Source organism: Aquila chrysaetos, chromosome 5 (assembly GCF_900496995.4).
Source record: "Aquila chrysaetos chrysaetos chromosome 5, bAquChr1.4, whole genome shotgun sequence".
Taxonomy (NCBI): Eukaryota; Metazoa; Chordata; class Aves; order Accipitriformes; family Accipitridae; genus Aquila; species Aquila chrysaetos.
This window is the reverse complement of record NC_044008.1, coordinates 67314366-67335126: the sequence shown is the minus strand read 5'-3', so window position 1 is coordinate 67335126 and position 20761 is coordinate 67314366. Positions and strand designations below refer to the sequence as shown.

The following is a 20761-nucleotide window of genomic DNA, read 5'->3' as shown; positions in this document are numbered from 1 at the left end:
TATTTCAAACTTTTGAAATGAGACTGTATGCTTTGCAACTACTTTTGCATATACATGCCTTACCTGCAGTCATCACAAAACACAATAAGCTAAACTGGTCAATTGTTCAAACATGCGTTTGGCATGAAGGTCACTACTACTTTGCTAGATCTGGTGAAACAACTGTATGTCAAAGCTTATCTGTGTTTTCCAACTACACTGACTGGTTTTAGAAGAGGTATTATCTCTCCCTAAAACTTTTCTCCAAATATGACTTCACAACCGTATACAATTGCCCTATTAGAAGGAACTCTAAAGTAACCCACAGTTAAAGGATCGGATGTTTGAAACGAGTACTGACAGACATGATTTTAACAATAAGCAGGGGTTTTTTTATCTTGCTTCCTAAAAAAATTATCAAAAACAAAGTTAATACAAAGAGATTTATAAGAAGAGTTAACCTGCCACACGACGGCACTCAGCAACTTCCAACTGCCCACAACACTTACTTCAACATGCACATGCCACACCACAAGCATGAATATGTGAACTGCCACTAAGGAAATCTTGAAACATGAAATAAAACTTCCAGCTTCATAGAAAAAGAAGAAGAAAGTTCAGCACAGAATCTGGCATCAGCCCACAGTAGGAAAATAAATCTCTGTAAGTGCTGTCAAATTCTCACTTCCCAGAAAACAGCAGATAGAACAAATTAAAAGCGTAACTCTTCAGTTTCCACAATGCTTGGGTGTTTTCTCATTTTGACTACTGCACAAATTACTTGCTTTCATTTCTTTTTAGACTTCAGAAACATATGTTACTGATCCGTTCCACAAAATACTCTACTTGCCAATACAAAAGAAGTGCAGAAGTTTCATCATGACTCCTGCAGGACATGGTATATTTCTTTTGAGTTGACGGATGTTGCTTTCACATTGCTGAATTGCAGAAAAGTGAAAGGCATCTTCAAGAAAAACTGATTACTTCTTTTGATCTTTGTTCTTATAATCATCAAACACACAGTGGTTGCCTGGAGACTCCTATACAAACTTCATAATTTGTAAAGAAACAAAGAAGGATATTGTTATTTTTAATCTCCCATGGTAGCTTCCAGAAATTACCTTAATTCTTTTAGATCATATGGCAAAAGGACCACTCCATTAATGCCTCACACCTTAATGAGGGAAGTTAACTATTCACCACATTTATTGGAGTTAGTTGACAAAGTGGGTAGGGAAGAGATGAAAAGCTCCATCTTTAAGTAAAAATAACAAACTAGACTAGATAATAGAATACTGCCCATAGATTACCAATACAGCTTTCCTTCAGTGTAATCCTAAAAAGGATTACAGAAGGGGCATGTCAAGAACAAACTTTGTAGCTCAAGGTAAAAGTTCCAGAAAAATAACTATTCTACAGAAAACACTCTAAAGTACTACAGAAGATAGTTTCATATAGTTAACAATAAATAAAAGACTGTTTTCAAGGGATAAGATTTCTAAAATATTCTATGCAGTTTGAAATGTTTTAATTTTGTCTCTTAACAGTTTGTCTAGTTAATGTTTTAGAGATTATCTTAAAAGAGAAAACAAAAAATCACTACTCTCATCCACTTCACAGATATTTCCAGATGATAAACCTGACAAAGAATATATTAGTGGTCATTAATTCCAACTTGCCTTACATTGGCAGAACACCCTTTTTAATTCATGACATTGCAGTTAAGAGTTCTGATAAGTGTTTTGGATAGGCCAAGGCAGTAGATAACAGAGACTGCTGATAAGAGAATAAAGAGATAAAATAGTGTGATTATTACAGTGAAGAGGTTGCCAATGCCTCTCTAACAGCCTTCCTTGTATCCAGGTAGTTATAAATAGGGCCTGGAAGGAACGTGGTTGCATAATTTCAAGTTAACTATGAAGGAATATGACCCTATAAAAAGAAAAGCTACAGGCACGAATTTACATTAAGCATCTTCCGGATACAAGATGCTAGCTTACAACGATCCTGGCTCTTTGATTAGTACCAGGTCATCCATCAAAAGAAAGTTACTATTGTTCATCATAAGTCTAAAGAAGCCACATATGGAGACTTGCTTGGGCAGAATCCAGCACAGGTCTAATAAGCTCTGGTTAGGCAATCAGGTTACCAGAGAGCGAGAAAGCCCTAAGCACTGATGCATTATTGACTGCCTCTAGACTTTGAAGACATCTAATAATATTAATTAAGTGATCACTCTTCTACGATGCAGGTGCTGTTCAGACAGACAAAACTCCTGTTTAGACATGGATCAGGTACCTACACTGATTCTCTTCTGGCCAACTCCGATTATTTTGTTCCTTCCCTTCACTTCCCTAGAGAAGTTTTATTTGCAAAGACTCTTTAGTAAATGAATGTGCTGGTTTTGGCTGGGATAGAGTTAATTTTCTTCACAGTAGCTGGTATGGGGCTATGTTTTGGATTTGTGCTGGAAACAGTGTTGATGACACAGGGATGTTTTCACTATTGCTGAGCGGTGCTTACACAGAGCCAAGGCCTTTAATGCCTCTCACTGCACCCCACCAGCGAGAAGGCTGGGGGGGCACAAGGAGCTGGAAGGGAACACAGCTGGGACAGCTGACCCCAACGGATTGGGGGATATTCCAGACCATATGATGTCATGCTCAGCATATTAAGCTGGGGGAAGAAGGAGGAAGGGGGGACATTCGTAGTGATGGCGTTCATCTTCCCAAGTAACGGTTACGCGTGCTGGAGCCCTGCTTTCCTGGAGATGGCTGACCACCTGCCTGCCCATGGGAAGCGGTGAAGGAATTCCTTGTTTTGCTTTGCTTGTGTGTGTGGCTTTTGCTTTACCTATTAAACTGTATTTATCTCAACCCACGAGTTTTTTCACTTTTACTTTTCTGATTCTCTCCCCCATCCCACTGTGAGGAAGGTGAGTGAGCAGCTGCGTGGTGCTTAGTTGCCAGCTGGGGTTAAACCACAACAATGAATTACTCAGGGAACCACAGACAGACATTTAAAGGAATACAGTTCCTACTGATAAGTGGAGGAAGGCGAGAAGTTTCCTTCTGATGTTGTATTGCTTAGTCAGAATCCTCATGTTTAAAATTCTTTATTTTCATATTCACAAAAATATGACCCAGTTTGAATTATATTTCATGGAAAATTTGTAACTTAAGTGCTGAAGGTTTTCAGGATATAGAATCCCCAAATTTTTTCTAAAGCTAGTAGTTACTCAAATCTTAACAGTTGAGATGAAAAGGTTTTGGCCTTCCCTGGATACTCTTCTTACTTCTTTGGTCTTTATGCTCATCAATGTGAAGACGAAGCCAGGATGAGAGACCAAGTAAGACTATCAATATACATACTTCATGGCTGCAAAGGTCCCTCAGGAGTGAGATATGCTATACTCCTCTCTCAGCCTCACAAAGCAGCCAGGCACACAGCTGTTGTCATTATAAAGTGAGCTAGATAGATTTTTTTTTTTTTTTTTTTTTCCCTTCTGTAACTGTTTGTAGTTAGTAAATGAACTGATGCTCCACCTGCTGGAAAGACAACTACATGAGCTCTAGTATTCAGCAATTTCTTTCTACAAGGAAGATGCAACCACTTAAGTCTCAAAACACAACCTCTTGCTGTCAGCAGACAAAAAAGTAGCCAAGGATTTAGCTTGTCTAAGATTCTTTTCCCTGCTCCCAGAACTGTGCACAGATTTTCCTCGTGCCTTTGAAAGTTTTTGTTTTGACTTTACATAGTAAACAACCACCTGACAATTTTGACTCTTTGTGCACTAATTGCTTTCAAGTAATACTGTTGCTAAGAGTTTGATATGGGTTAACTTGTTTTGTGCAATATGGCATATAATATAAAGCTGAAAAGCTGCTGCACTCTTCCTCTCATTTTTACTAGCTTTTACTGTATTCTGAATTTTTCCAACGGTAGCAGAAACGTAGCAAAAGAATAAAAAAGCAAACTAATTCAACAGTGTAAAACCTCTGCTGATACTTGCCAGGCTGACAAACTACAGAAACAAGTGCTTATTTTATACAGCAAGTTAAAATAGGAACCAGGAAAAGAAGTCTAAAACCTCGAGGTACAAATGCACCTGGCAAGATCACAGTCAGACAGCTAGTACAAGCTAAGTTATTTTATGGATTATGTTACAATTTACAGTGGAGTTTGTTTCATGATTTACAGTATGTTTCTTAAACATCAAAAATGTTTCAGATACATCTATAATGATGCTTGGAAGAAGTCTAATACTGAGCCGCTTGACTTGGCCAATCTGTTTCTACCATGTAAGTAATTACTAGATTTCTGAAAAAAACAAACATACATACATATATATATATATATATATGTATGTATATTTTATATATATCTAAACCAGAACATTAGTCTGACAGTTAACAAACATCTCCAAATCAAAGAGAAGCCATAAATGTCAGCCACCACCCCTGCTGAACTGTGATTTGCAAAGACGACAAGAATGCTGCTCTAACTGGTGGGAACTTACTACTTTCCATGTCACTAAAGCCAAATAGTCGAGAATACAGAAGCAGAACCTCTTCCTGCCCTAGAAACCCCCAACATTTTAAGTAAATAAACAATTGTTTTATTTTGCATTTTCAGATTTGTGTTTCTGCAGAGTAGCTGCATAGTATTTTCAAATGCATCTCGATAACTGTAAAAGCTATCATTTCTGAGAGGGATGATTTTCATATCTAACTAAAACTTGTAAGGACACCACCAAATAACTTCCTCTGCTGGGGTTCAGTTCAGCAGCAAGTACAGCAAAAATAGTGAAAGATTCACTAATGCCCAAAGGGAAAACTGCAGGCAGTTCAGATCCAAATTTTGTAATGTTTGACAGCGTTAATGAGTGATAATGAGCAACACTTGAGATCATACAGAAATTACTAATATTCAAGATATCAAAACACCCCTTGTGACTTAGTCCAGATAACTTTTTCTAAGCCATAGATAACTGTATCTTAGAACACTCCCTGCTTTGCCTAACCTGACATTCATATATAGTGGTGATGAAAAAGGTGATATATACCAATTACCAACTAAGCTCATCTCCACTGTAGAAGCTACACAATCTCTAGCACAGAAGGGCAAATAAGAGAGCTGCTTCTTGTTTTCTCATTAGCAGCTTCAGGAAAAAAAGGTAGCTAAGAGACTTATTCCTCAATATGCTATTTCCAGTAGCCAAAGGAAGGTCAGTGTGTCTATCTGCAAAGGATGGAATGAAGTGGTAGAAAGGACTAAGATACTCAACTACTTTTCCCAAAGTATTATTTTCCTAATGTGAAAATAACAATTGAGAGCATAAGCAAATAAAGGCATAAAAGTGTCACAACACAACATAAGCAAACTTCCTATTTTTTATTTACATGTAATTATATGCAAAACTCTCTTTAAAATTGCCAAAATGATAGTAAAAAACTTGGAAATACCCAAATTAACAATGCTTCTGTGAGAATGATCACTGAAGAAATATCTACATTTCCTGAAGATCATATCCAAAGAAACGGAAAAATAACTAGAAAAAGACCCCACAGGTCTGAGCATCTAAGTAAGAAAACCTTTTAGAACTGGATCCTAGAAATGACATAATATATTCTGTAAGAAAAAGAGCAACAGCATACACTTCACTTTAAATCCCGTTATTTTAAGACAATTCTTAACATTCCTTAAGTTTTCGCAGCATCTCTGCTAACAGTGGAGGGCATAACTACATAAAAAAAAAGAGTCAGTATCTCACTGGGTTTCGATTCTTACCTGTTTGGGTCTTACTGGGATGATGCTGTCCACCTGCTCCTTGCTGTGGAGGAGGACTCGCCCCTGCTTGTCCAGTACCTTGTGCTGGGCTGGTGCCGGTCAGAGTCCCAGTAGGCAGTGGCTGACCCCGCTTTAGGAGCTGCTTCTGTTCTTGCTGGCGGAAGCGTGGAGGCACCTCACGAGGCAGGTAACGGGACGCAGCTGGCTGCTGCCCATTAGCAGACGCACGCTTGCCATTGCTGCTGTTGGTAATAGTGCTGGTGGAAGTACTGGTACCGGTACCGGCAGGTTGGGGCTGGCTTAAACTGGTCTTAATAGGTTCTGGCACTACATTTAAAAAAAAAAAAATTTTTGCTTTAGTATCAGAAAAGTTGTGGGTTTTTTTCCTGTAACTGAGCAAATGGATAATGTTTTCCAGTCTCCCAAACAACAGCTGGCAAAGCGTGGACTATAAAATACGTAAAATAAATTCTAAATAAAAAAGTGTTACGACCAGAACTCAGGGCTAGTCTACTATGTATGTAGGCTCCTAAATTGTTATATAACATTTTTGAAATCTACGTCTAAAAAACCTGTTTTTATATAGCTGCAAAATTTATGTACCAGAATACAGCTGATAAAGGCTTCACACCCAACTCTTTGTGAGAGCCTACATGTCTGTTTTTAACTGTACAACCCCCCGGCCTTATCTCACACACTTCCCGCTTCCCAGGCTGCATCGGCAGTCAGCAGCACACAACAGAGAAGTTGGTTACTATAAATATCTGGTACCCACTGTGTGAGAAGAGGAGAGAGCATATCGGCTGAAGACTGAACAGTTTGTATATACACAACCAAGTTCACATCAATACTCAAATGGCTGACAAATGTATATGTCTATGTATGTATCTGGGTGTTTATACTAAATATGATTTAGGATAGTACAAGACTTAAGAAGAAAAACACTGATTTGCTATCAACTCTACAACAGAGCAAGTGAAAAATACTTCTTAGATGTTTTCACTTCCAGCATTTCTAAGACATCTTGGATTGTTCTCAAAACAAGATGTCTGAGAACGCTTCGCCTAAAACAGTAAATAAAAGCCCAATAAATAAAAGGATGGCTAGAAATAATTTTTGTTATGCTCAGATAATGTGCAGAAAAAACATTAAATAAGAAATAGTGCCACAGAGTAACTAGCATGCTGTGAAATTTGTATTTCAGAGAATTAATTCAACTGAAAGTGTGTATATTAGAGTGAAAAGTTTTCAAGTAAAGATTAATTTATGTTACTCCTGCTTTACCCAATCTGTAGACACATATGCACATGCTTTGTACCTCCAATGAGGCACAAGTAAGTTCTATGTATTGGGAATTTAAAAAAAACCAAACAAACAAACACCCCAAAAGTTATGCTCGCAGGCAATTTATTCAATAAATTATTTTTAAGGACTTCAAAAATATGGGGCTTATATTTTCAAAATTATGATTAAAACTCTGATCATAATTAGTTCCTTTCATTGGGAACAGTGGATGACTTACACAACTCTTTTGCCATTACAAGTCTATTTTGGGGGGATTTTTTTTTTTTAATTCAGTGTCTTACAAAAACACCAACTTTTTGTATCCCACTGAAGAGCACAAGAACCATTGCTGCGGTTTGCAAAGTTACATAGCAATGTTTCTCTGCAGAGCACTTCTCATTTCTGAACTGACACTGAAATGGAGTAACTGAGGAAAGTAAATCACATTTCAGTCTTACACTAAGCTACACATTTGCAAGAACACAAGTGAACAGGCACGAGGACAAACAAGCCCATATCATTCTTTTTCCACGTCTCACAAGTGACTAAAGGAAAACTCTTTCTCATCTGTAGTAAGCAGCACTCAACTTCAGCTGCAAAATGGATTCCAACGTGTAAAGCATGAAGATTATTTTAATCAACGTTAGCACTACTTTTAATGATACAAAAAGTTTTGTCTTTCATGGAGAGATACTAATTCCCCAGTATATGCAGAGCACACCCACCACAGGTACCAAACTGGCCAACCAGTTCACACTAGGACAGAAAGAACACCTCAACATAACTTATTTTCTCTCTGATTTAATAAATGTATTGACCAGTCTGTGTAGGATAGGCTGAAGACATAAATTTGTGACTAATGTTTACATTGCAGAGAAATAAATTTTTACAGTTATTTGTACATCAGTATTTCCTCACAAGAGTAACACAAGCTTTTCTTGAATCTTTCAAGTCTAAAACCCTTAAAACATACTAAATAGCATCTCAACTGCTTCTTTTCCATAGTTTTAGCCTCTTCCTTACTACCAGGACAAAATACAACGTCCTATCAACACTACTGGAACTAAAACAGCATTAAGTTTTAAAAGTAAGGATAAATTCTGGTTATTCTCTGCTTAGGCAAAACGCATTGCCTGTTACAGTATTTGAACCTTTTATTCCTTACTGTAACAAATCTTCTGCATGGTTTAGAACAGGAGGGAGGAGAAGAGAGAGGAGATGTGACAATTTAGTATTGAATAGAGTGCTGATTTAAACTGCACAGTAAGCTACTGCACCCATCTAGAGCACCCACTGCCTTTTTAGTTCAGCAGTTTTTCAGTTTGGGATGTGAGATTGCTAATATTAAATATCACACTGCCTATAGCCATGAAAGCATAAATTTTCAGGCTTCCAAAAAATCTCCCAAAAAACAAGTTTAAAGACCCAATCCACCAGCTTATTCAGCACTCACACAAAGCTTGTGTTTTCTCATGGTCTTTCCTAAACCTTTTTATTAAGCATTTCAGGACACCCCAGTCTTCTATGTTTGCACTCCAGGCGTACATTTGATATGCCCCATACTAACCTTGCCTGAAATAAGCAGGCCAGACCCACCCTGGTCTGTAGTGGAATTTGCCCGCGCAGCTTGGCATGGAGAGGTCAGCGGTGCCGGGTCCCTTCGGGAACAGCCAGGAGGGAATTGGGGTGGTGGTACCGGGAGCAGAGTGGCACAGCACCGGCCGGGGATGGCAGCGCCTGGCGGGAACTGCACCAGTTTGTTCTGCTCACTTGGCAGCGTCTACCAGAGCTGCTCGGCCACCCAGAAGGAAGCCTTTGGGCTTCCTAGATGCACAGAACTGCGTACTCCTCCAGCTTATCACAAGCATGTCCAACAAGGGCAAAACTGGATCTCACCTTGTTATATATATGGTGTAAAACCAGTACTCAGCCTCTCTGCAGGCTTTGACACACCCGATAACTGATCATCTTCCACAGCAGAAGCAGTGAACAGGCATCAAGGTAGTGTCCAGGGTAGTTTCAAAGCAAGCAGGCACTTGGACAAGCAAAAACATGGCAAGCTTGACAGCAACCATCAGCACTTTGCTTCTCCAAGACTTTTATTTTGGCAGCCTAAACGACTTCACCTGTGCTTATTTCTATAACAAAAAAGGAACTTTGAATATAAAAAAATTTAAAAGTACCAGTAACATCTGAAGAGCTGAGAATAACACCTTCTTTGCCTTTTCAAAATATACCACCAGCTTTGGAAATGAACAGTTTATCCTAACTCCGACAATTAAAAAAGTAGACTAAAAATGTCACGAAGTGCAGAATAATTAATTTCAAGTATCAAATTTGCATATTCAACATGTATCTGAGAATTATTTTGTTTCCACAATATCAATAAATCTATCTCCCATGTGACTGAAAATATTACTTAGTTTTAATGGGTCTTTTCTTAAGTCCTGTTGACTTTAACATTCCACCTGGCCTTTAAAAAAAAAAAAAAAAAAAGGTAGTATAACCTATGAATTAAGCTGATCCTCTCACTGAACCGCAGTCCCTCCAGAGATGAATCTCTCTCCAGCTCTCTCTGGACAGCCTGCCACGGGAGGGCACACGCAGCTTCTGCGGGTCACCACCACCGCCTGTCCGGCAGGTACCAACCTGCTGCACAGAAAACACAGGCTCAGGCTCTCACCACCCATCACCCTGGGTTTGGGAAGGCTACACCACCTCAGACTTGTGTATGTGCATATCGAAGTGCCTGTTATCCAAACTTGAAATTGTAAGCCAACTCCTTAGTTTTGCTTGCTTTGACAAATTGAAAAGACAATTAAAACAGTATCACTTTTTATGTTTTTAAGCAAAAGTGTGTATTTCCATTTTGTTTGGGAGATGGGGAGCAGAAATGAGAAAATTAGAGATCTTGGGGTATTATTACTATGGCTACTGCTGCTACTATTACAGAAATGTAAACATTTTTAACTACTACTACTACTACTACTATTACAAAGATGTAAGCATTTACAATCATTGAAATTTCAAAAGATGAAGCTAGATGTGATTTGCTCGCAACCACAAGATTCAGAAAGAGCACTCCAGACAGTCTGATCCACCAAAAATAATAAACCATTTCAGCCGGGAAGTTTCTCCAACTCAGATAACAGGACTAGCCACACAAACCCTTGTGCAGGCAGATCAGAGGGAACACCAGGGAAGAGGAGGAAAAGGGGACAGGCAGGAGGCAGCAGCCAGGTGGGGATGAGGACTGCTCCCCCACATCGCCACCCAACGTCTCTCACCCAGCCAGCTCAGCTCTGGCCATCAAACTCTGAAGTACTCCAAGGTCCTGACGACCAGCTAGTAAAAAAGGTTGGAAGGGACAACCGCATGGCAAAGCAAGAAACTACAGCCTTCTTTGATTTGGTTGTTTTTTAAACTAAGAAATTATTTTACCATGGAGTTAAATAAGTATACAAGAGAATTAAAACCATTAACTGGCACAATGCCAACAGAGTCGGTATTTGTCTGGCCCTGAGACTTTCTTAAGGAATACTAATTCATTGGAAATGTCTTTGAGAGAGCAAGGCAGGCTAGGCTGCTTTTTAGAAAGCATTATGTTCTCATTTTATTTTTATATGTATATACACACACACACACACATGCATCTGGTACTTCCAAATATGCGTATGCATGCATGCATGCATGCATGCATATATATATATATATATATATATATATATATATAAAATCACTGACCTAAGGTCATAGAGTACATAATTTTTGCTTTAGTGTGAATTAACAAAGCAGCTTCATCACAAAGGTGTGGCCTGAGAAACTCAATTTCAGTGTTAGAAACAATGTTTCCATCTAAATATCTGAATCATAGATGAGAAAAAAAGAACAAAGAAGATCAAAATATCAAACCCATTGTACTTTAGAATAAAAATAATTCTGCATATTAATAATACTGTTTTTTTCTCTAATCAACGTAGCGATGTGGAGTTTTTTTGTATATGAAAATCTCTTTTAAGACGAGTTAAATGGAAGCTCTTGCAAGAACACTGTGTATACAATCATGGTAGGTGGAAAATAACTATTTAATAGCACCCCTGACAGGAAATAAAGCAAAAAGTGAGCAACATCATAGCAATGGGCTTGATTCCCAAATTCCAGCTTCTTATCAGGCTAGAATTTAGCCTTCAAATACAGCAATAATATTTGGAGAATGTATGTTACAACGACAATACGACTGTATTCTTCGAAAAAAACTCAACACCTATTTATTAAAGTCATCTTCAGCAATGTTTAAGCAGCAATTTTCATTTGATACGCACTGTGAGAAACACCTACCGTTCAAAGTGTCTACATTAGACTTCCTAATTATTAATTGTCATACGATACTTGCTTTAAGAGCATCTTTATACACCATTTAGACATTCTCCTTCCTACAACGTGTGTATTTTGAGATGATGGCTATGCTTTGCAGAACATACAACGTACAAAGACATAATATTTTAGCAAACTGCAGGCTAAAAGCAAACCAGACAGCAACCTTTTGCATACAGCATGGCAGTGCCTGTGGTCAGCAGGGGCTGCCTAGAACACTGATGCTCTGTGCGCTATACATTTAATCAGCCCCAAGGGCCAACCTGCCAATCTATAGAGAGACCTTGCCAGTCCCTGAAGGAGCAGCCTGTCTACCCTTTCACCTGAAAGTAATACACTGCCACGGCTAATGTTATGTGGGCAGCTGTCTGAAATCCAGGAATTAAAATGTAGCCTTTATGACTAAATTTGCTTTAATGATAAAAATGTTATTTAAAATGTATGGGAGAAAGGTTTTACTACAAAGTGATTTTCACAACTAGCACATGATTAAAGAGCTAAAGCAAAAACATTTAAGTAGAAAGCCTCTTGCAAAAATACAATTAAAGGCGTAAAATAAAAGCCTTGAGATTGCTTGCTCTTGAGATGTTTGTGATGGGTATCTGCTTATTCTACATTCTAAGAACTGTACATATACTAAACAATGAGCTTTCTTGTAACAATTATCAGTACTTAAAGGTATCTAAACTTCTTAATCCAATTTTACCCAAACAAATCCAATAATTACCCCATATGCTTTTTGATGATTACAATCTCGGGAATCCCAACTGCATAAAAAAGTGTTACGAGCAATTGTAGGTGGATTTTATTAATATAATGAATAGGATCAGTCTAACAGATTTCAATTACAACAATAGCTTTTAAGTACATTTCTATGACATAAGGAAAGAACATGCATAAATGAAAGAAACTGGTTAAGCCACATAATACTGATTTATGGCAGCTTTTTCCTTTCATTCACCTCATTAACATTTCTCTATATTTCAGAATCCCCCACTCCAGCTCTATAAAACTTGCATTTCTAAAGCCTTGAAGGAGCAGGCATTCCAGAAGAGAAACAGTTAAACCCAGAAATGCATTCTTGGCTGCTACTGTGACAGGATTTATTTACAGCTTCTATTAAACACAGCAGCTCCATTACAAAGTGCTGGATGTGAGAAGAATTTTTGATTATACAATGCCAATGCCTCACTGCGTTAAACATATCATGCCAGTGTATTATTTTTTTCCTTCAGCAATTCGTTCAGGTCATTGTTTGATGGGTTTATGAATTCATTACAGGAAACAGATGGATCCCATAATTCAGAGCTATTCTCCCAGCCAATCATATGGGCAATTTTATTTCTCATCTTGCTCCCCCCTCCAAATCAACCTTAATGAAGCCACTTCCTCCATGTCCAATTCCCCGCACACACACACTGTAGCGACAACTGGTGCTTATTAAAGCAACCTCCAAACACTAAATGCTTTCAAAATAAAGCTGAACTGGAGCACGCTCATACAGACACCCCCTATGAAGTCAGACAGAAAGCCATGAACTTACCCAAGTCAGGCGAAGATAAGCAAAAAATACAGGATTGTAATGGGCAAAAATAGATGTCCTGATTAGTAAGACATCCATTTTTATATGCTTAAAAAAGTCTTTCCTTAGGAAAAAAATGTTGCCCCCCCAATCTACTTTCAAAGGATGAATTTTCTTTTAGCAAATTACCTCCTTTGTCTACTAAGCACTGGTATTTTTTATCCACAGTGACATCTACTGGCAAAAGTAAAGGTATTTCAGTAAACTATTGCACAAAACCCTACTTCCTAATGTTTTTATACAAAAGCGGTAATTTTCTGTCTGGATCTTCCCTTCCCCTGAGCACACAGACTTCTCCTGAAAGAAACTGCAGAAAAGTTAATGTCTAAAGCCAAGAGAATCCAAAAATTACTTTTCAATAGTACTCATAATGGCTTTAAAAATGTAACCAGAAGCTGCAGTTTGACATCAAAGCCCACATTCAGGGTTAAAAGTAAAAACATATGCATTATTATGGCCTTAGAACTTTAACACCATTTATTTTTAAAAAATGCTTCGATTTTGTACTAATTCCTGAATATATCATTCATCTAATACTCAGAATAAATAAAAGTCTTTTTCCTGGTTTTACTTTATTTCCCCCCTCTTTGACCTCCTAACTGACCACAGTGCATCTTCTCCTGCTTCCTCTTCCAGACGCTTCCTCTCCACTTCCTCCTCTTGACTTTTGCAAAGTTTCCTGCCTCCTTCCTTAGTCTGTCAACATCCCACTTCTAAAACCTCTCATCATAACCTACTTTTCCCGACAGTCTCTACAGACTTCTTTCACTTCTACCAGTGAGACCAACTCAGACCTTTTACACAGAACTTGAATATTTTTGCCAGGAAATTTGAAGTCAGAATAGGAATTAACAGGAACCTGCAAAGTTCATGGAAAACCTCTAAATCAATTTTCAGTATTTCTCGACCATCTTCAACAACTCAATTTTGTGTATTTTAGTGGTAGGAGATAACCAAGGAAGTTCCTCAAAAAGATAGACTATCTAATCCCTCAGCCCTGCTCCAGTCTCCTCTCTGCTTTAGGAGGAGTGATGGTACATGGTGTGGTCATATAGCCAGCCTCAGCATCATGCTCCAGAAAACAGCTTTAGTTCTTAATAATTTCTATTGCTTATACATTACCTAAACTGCAACTGATTAAAACTGTTTTAATGCACTGTTATACACTGCATAATTAATTAGAACAGCCAGAGCTTCCAACTCCAGAAAAGAAAAAGAAATCAAAGCTCTGAATACACATCTACCCATCTAGAACAGCACCAGCTTATACCCACATTACATTCGGAAAGTCTTTTTACAACAACAGGAGAAAGAACAGTTTTTAAAAATTGATCCTGCGTAAGACAGACATTTTATTCAGGAAATACCTACACAAGTGAGGGCTATCCTGTTTGGTTTGGAGTAGTTTTAAAGTCATGTTTACCCATATGTTCATGGTTCTGGTTTTGTGTGAGAAGGTATCTATGCTAGAACGAATTCAAACCCCGCTCTGCAGCTCCCAGTCTGACCTGCTCATCTGAACACATTTCACAGGCTTCATCAAGATATAAGCATAATTTATTCTAAAACTATAGTCAGACATATGATCATTGCATGAAGTTAGCAGGTAACTACCCACCATAAATTGATAGATATTAAATGCTGAAATTTATTTGTTACCTATTCAGTGGATTGCAGTTCAGTCAAAAATTAATTCCTAATTTTGATGCTGGGAGACCTTCTTTGAAAATATGTCATCCAGGAAGATTTTACAACCATCTGTGGGAAACCAGTATTTTATGAGGAAATCATAATAATTTATAGGGCCCACAGTGACAACCCCGTCGCAAATCATCTTCCCAAGAGTGAGACTTCCATATTACCTCTTAGAAATTAAAGGTTTTATTTTAATCTTCATTCCTGGATCTGCTAGAACCATATAAATATTAAAGCCAGCTGGAAAGTATATTCCATTTGGTTGCATTTCACATTTTTTGAAGTACTAAACATTCTTTTCTTAAACAGACATTGGTGTTAACAGTATCGTGGCTTGTTCAAAGCTCCCCACTGGTTGACTGGCCAGCTGGCAGACTAACCAGAATAGATAACCATTGAATTCACATTGAAGAGTCTCCTTAAGACCTGAGCATATAGGTGGGAAAGGGAAGTAATGGCACTAAGACACTGTCCTGCACCCAGCTGCACATCTCAAGGAACCTCTGTGGACCTCCAACCAAATTTGGTCAGGATCAGCCAGGTACTTCTAAAGCTAAATGGGGAGACCGAGACAGGAATACAACGCACCCTCACAAGCCTCATTTCCTTAGGAAACTAGGTCAAAAACATACCGAGAAAATTTATTTACTAGAGCATTTTTCCACAGTTTTATACAAAGTGTCTCTAAAACTATGAGTCTGCACTATTTTTGCAGAATTAATATTGACAAATTCTGTATCAATGAAGAAAAGAGAGTAGAAATCTTTGGGGGAAAATTAACAGGAAAAACAAACTATAGCTTCATAAATCATGGAATAATGGAGGAATTTAAATATTTGACTTAATACATTTTAAACAGATAGCGCCTCAGTTACTTATGGAAAAACATACAATAACCCTATAATGTAAGGGCCTCCTATCCTTCTGCATGCTTTAGGAGGCCATGCAAACAAAACCTGTCCAAATCACTAGCACAAAAGTTTGGGACCTGCTTTCTATTAGTCCTTGTGCCTTCTCAGGTAATTCCACATTCTTTCCACATACTACCCTACCCACACTCACACTGTTTACTCTTACTCTTCTTTTTCTCTTATCTCCGCATCCTAGGGTCCTCCTGACAGCATATGCATGTTTCAAGCTTGTCTTAATAAACCCACCGTTGCCCCCACTTGTCTTTGTAACTCTGGCCCTCTCCACAGCACCTCTCAGCCTAACCTCTATCTCTGTAAACTGAGCTGTAAGAGCTTCTGAGGTTTCTAATGGTATTTCCTTGGCTAGAACTTGGTGTCTCAAGACACGTGCTTTATCAGAAATGTTTGAGATAGCCATGCCTTCCTTAAATCTGTCCCTTGTTAGCTCTTACAATCTTTTTCTCATCATCTTCTGTTTTTCTTCCCAATTCATTTAATTACAGGTGTTACCTTCTTAACTGTTGGCTTTATGCGAAGGTCTGAAATAGAGAAACATATATCCACAAATCCAGCTGACGCCGAACTCCTACCCTGACACTCATTTGTTTCTCCCTCCACTCAGACCCAGTCATCTGCTGCAGTTCAAACAAATTCTACCTGTTTTCTCACATTTTCCATCTGTGTCCCACCATCCAAAGCTCCCTCTATACATCTTAACTTTGTAATGGTTTCTGACATGAAATTCTTACTTGATATTGTCATAAGCAAATTGGGGAAATGTGAGCTAAATGTAAAATTGGTTGAAATATTCTCAGGGAGAATCAATGGTTTGCTGTCAAAACAGAAGCATGTTTCAGAATAGATTCCACAGGGACTTGATCCGAGCCTATGCTGTTCAATATTTTTGTTAACAACTGGATGATGGACTAGAGAATATCCTTATTAAATCTGCAAATGACACCAAGCTAAGGAGAAAAAAGATGGGGGTGATCAGATTGCTGTGTGATAGGATCAGAACGCAGCAATGATAAACTGGAGACATGGTGTGAAAAAAGCAACGGCAACTCAATAAGGAAGTCGTGTTATTAGGCATGAAGAATTAAATGCAGAACAGCAAACAACTTACCCCATAGCAGTTCTGCAGAAGAAGATGCAATGTTTTAGCAGATCACAAACCAAAGAGAAGTAAAAAGATCAGGCTACTGTAAGAAGACAAGTGTTCTAATGGAATAAATAACCAGCTATGAGGCTCAAAGTAACCCTTCTACTTCAGTCTGGCATCTTAAAGCCTTCACTAAAGCACTGCCTGTACCCACGGTTGACCATCTCTCTTCAAGAAAGAGCTGGAAAGAGTACAAAGGAATCGGGAATCTGGAAACATGAACTACCACAGCAGACAGCAGGCAAAGAAGTAGTTGTCTGGAAGATGCTGGGTACACAAAGAAAAAACCAACCAACCAACCAAAAAAAACCCCCAAACAAACAAAACAAAACAAAACAAAACTAAAAAGAACCAAAACAGGAAGGAAGAAAGAAAGAGAAAGAGCGAGAGCGAGAAATACAAAGGAAGAAAGAAAGAAAAATACAAAGGAAGAGGAGGAAATAATTTGCTCCATCCCACAGTAAGACAAGACTTGCTGCGTTTAAATAGCAGCCAGGGAGGTTAAGATTTATATTTCTAACAATAAGAATGATTCAGGATTATCTGCAAACATGATATAGATTTGGTGATCTTGTCTCAGAGCAAGAGGACGGAATAGATGACTTCTCAAGAACTTTCCAGCATTATTTTCTACAATCCTACATGTAAAATTGGGCTCCAAATCCATCTTATTCAGCTCTCCCACTTCCTTAGCCATGACAAAGAAATTATTTTTCTCTCACGTTGATAGTCACAGGACTCTCTCCAGCTTCTGCTGTTTTTTTAAATAAGTTTAAGATGTGGTCTTTCTTCATCAGCCCCACTTGTCCGGACCCTCTCCATTTTGTTCTTGATCTACATTAACTTGAAATTGCATCAAGACCAAATGACCTTTTACCCCTCCACCACGAATGGGTCTGCATTCTCTTTGTAAGCCCATCACAGGCCACCCTGCTGCAGAACTTCTGTGCAGCTAACAGTCCTAGCCCAACTCTATTGATATAACCCTATAATCACAAATTTAACTTTTCTCTTAAAAACTGGAGAAGCTTCTAATAAAAACATAGATCCTTGCATACTTCAGAGCTCAGATACTAGATTGTGTTTCCCTTTCTGGAACAGCATATACTTTTTTTTTTTTCCCCCCAGATCTGTCAGCAGAGAGGGTGCCAAATACTTCTTTTGAAAGATACAAAACCTGTTTTCTGTGATTCAACATGTATTTTTAAAAGTTTTCTTCAATCCCATTCTACATTACTCAGGTTGGTTTCACGTGCAGCAGCCTTGTGAAGAATACTTATAACAGCTTTAGTATTTTCCTCACTGCTTTCCTCCATGTTAGCACTGATTATAATTTTGATTTTAAATTCACAATTAATTAGTTGTGCCATTAAAAATGGTACAGCTAATTAGGTTGATAGGTTGTCATCAACAATAGATTGATAATCCAAAGCAAATATGATGCTCTTTCACTGCAAGCCAAACTCTCTCATGTTTATTGAAGGCTCTGAGTGCACACACATGGGTTTACCATGGCCTAATTGATGAATAGAAACGGGACCATGTACATAAAGCCTCAAACTTAAAAGTCCAAGCTATGAATCAAGATTCTGGGTAATGGAACAGCTAAATTGTCATAGCTACATTTCTTCAGGACATGAACTGATAACAGATGGTAACTTCCAAGACCTAACAATTCGTCTGTTTCCTTTCAGGCAATAGTTCTCCAATTTACAGGCAATGTGAAGACACATTTATGAATTCATGTAACTGGATTAATCAAGTACATATCTCTACACACACACTTGTCCACATATGCACCCACTGTAAAGCAGCGACAGATAAATAAATAAATATATCTTGCTAGAAGCTGGTCTCTAGACTACATTTGTCCTGAAGCCTCTGATGTTTGAAGCACAGGCATATTTCGTTTAACATGTCATCATACAGTTGACTCTGAATTCAGACTCCTGTAAACTCGATTCCCGCCTCCAGAGCAGGACAATACACTGACATTAGAAAGTCAACTTGCCTATTAATAAAGGAAAATAATGAAGCTATTAGAAGTTTTTAAGCACTCGCGTTAATAACATTAAGAAACAAGAGCATTAAGACCTGCCTAAAAAGGACAGAAGGGAGGTAAGAGTCATTGCTGAGGTGAATCAGCTTGCGCAAGAAAGTACTACTCTACAATGAAGTGAGAGGGCAGCTCTGAACGAAGAGAGGGATTGCTCAGCTGGCGTTTAGAAACATTTGCAGTTTTTTCAGGTTTGTGATACAAGACGACTTTCCTATAAAGCAAGTTCAGCCCTCTTCACAGCTACAGAATTCACATCTTTTATTCCCTCCCATACTATTTAGAAACATCTAAACTCCACCAATTAATTTTAAAAAGACCCACTAGGCAAACACACATTAAGTTCTAGCCCATCAACAGGATATGAGCCTCACAAACACACAGTCTCAACAATTCAGTAACACAGTAAAGGATTATACCATTTCGTGTATCAAGAACAAGTCACAGGCATGTGCTCCCTCCTCCACCTCTGCTCTCACCCTCCAAACCCTTCCTAAGTGTTGCTCAAGGCAATGCAACCCCATCAGTAACTAGACAGTAAAAGAGTCAGAAAAGACAGGAAACAGCTTAGAGTGAAATTACACAATGCTAACACTATCACTACCCCAAGTACTGGTGGGAAAATCCAAGAATATAACAACAGATCAAATCACTTCATACAGTCACATAAGAAGTCTGGGCAGAACCAGGAATTGAATCCTTTAATTATAAGCTGACTGTATGAATTTAATCTTATTAGACAATGTTTTACACACAGTTTTCATATTCAAAAGAATTTTTTAAAAAACAAATTTACAAATGGTGCTAAGTCATCACACTGGCAATATTCTTTTTTCTTCATTCAACAGGCCACTTCCAAGCACAGACTGAACAGTAAATATTCTTTACAGTAGAAATCCAATCATTGTTAAACCATTCTCACAAACAGATAAATACGAAAATTCACAGTAATTAGTATGTTCATAAGTAATTGACAATTAGAATAATCTCAGCGGTGATCAGTTTACTGTACACAAGAGCCTAAAATTTCATTCGCACCTTAAACAGTGATGCACGTACAGGTTACAGTTCATGTGAACAAGCCTTGAGACTTGTTTAAAACAATACAGAACGCAGGGCAATCTAGTGGATCACCATCCTACAGATTAACGTGTGGTTTTTATATTTAAGTAAGCAGAGGCAAAAATTCTATCATAAACAAATCTGTGCCTTAGGAAGTGATTAATTAATGCCTATACTGTGTCAAACAACTGCTGTTAGAATCAGCCCTTTTGAAGCAGAATCTGTTCCGAGTCTGGAGGACCCAGCTCAGCCCATACGGATGCTGAGGTTTGAAGATGCTGAAGGCACCTCTTCAGTTGGGGCTTGAAGAGAAGAGAGCGAATCATACCATAAATGCTTCCAGTTTCAAACACATACGTGGCTGAGCACTGTAAAGAGACACCTCATATATCCATCATTTCTATCTTGGATTGCTTCTACAGAAATCTGTTCAGCTGCGGTACGTAGCGCTCAGATTATATCACACCTAGAACGTATGTGCTGCACCCATCGTCTGTGCATGCAAGGTACGTGTTCCTGGAGTTTCAGGGTGTCCCAGTCAGTGCTAGCAGCCCACCCAGGACAACTGGAAATACTAAGCATTCATGCTATGTCAGGTACAACCTCTGTCTTTTTCCACTTTGAAATTGGAGCTGGAAAGAAGGTAAGGACTCTGGCTATTTTTCTGGAATGTCTGGAAATTGCCAGGGTGTATTTATGGATCAGTATCTTTACATGTGGATAGTGAGATCAATGTGTCCAGGACACATCAGACCTACTGGGTATGCAGGCAGCCTGCACGTGTGCCTAAGATCAATACCCTAGGGATGCCTTAGGCCTATGAAGCATGCATACATAACAATTTGTATCAAATACACACTTGGTCT

General features: G+C 38.4%; 1 protein-coding gene across 9 annotated transcripts in view; it reads right to left on the bottom strand.

Annotated features, from left to right (window-relative positions):
* TNRC6C (trinucleotide repeat containing adaptor 6C) overlaps positions 1–20761 on the bottom strand; it is a 115634-nt gene that overhangs the window by 57329 nt on the left and 37544 nt on the right. For all 9 annotated transcript variants that reach the window (XM_030013869.2, XM_030013865.2, XM_030013867.2 and 6 more), the window contains exon 4: positions 5770–6096. In XM_030013869.2, coding sequence (XP_029869729.1) covers positions 5770–6096 — 327 coding nt within the window. The remainder of the gene's footprint in view (positions 1–5769; positions 6097–20761) is intronic.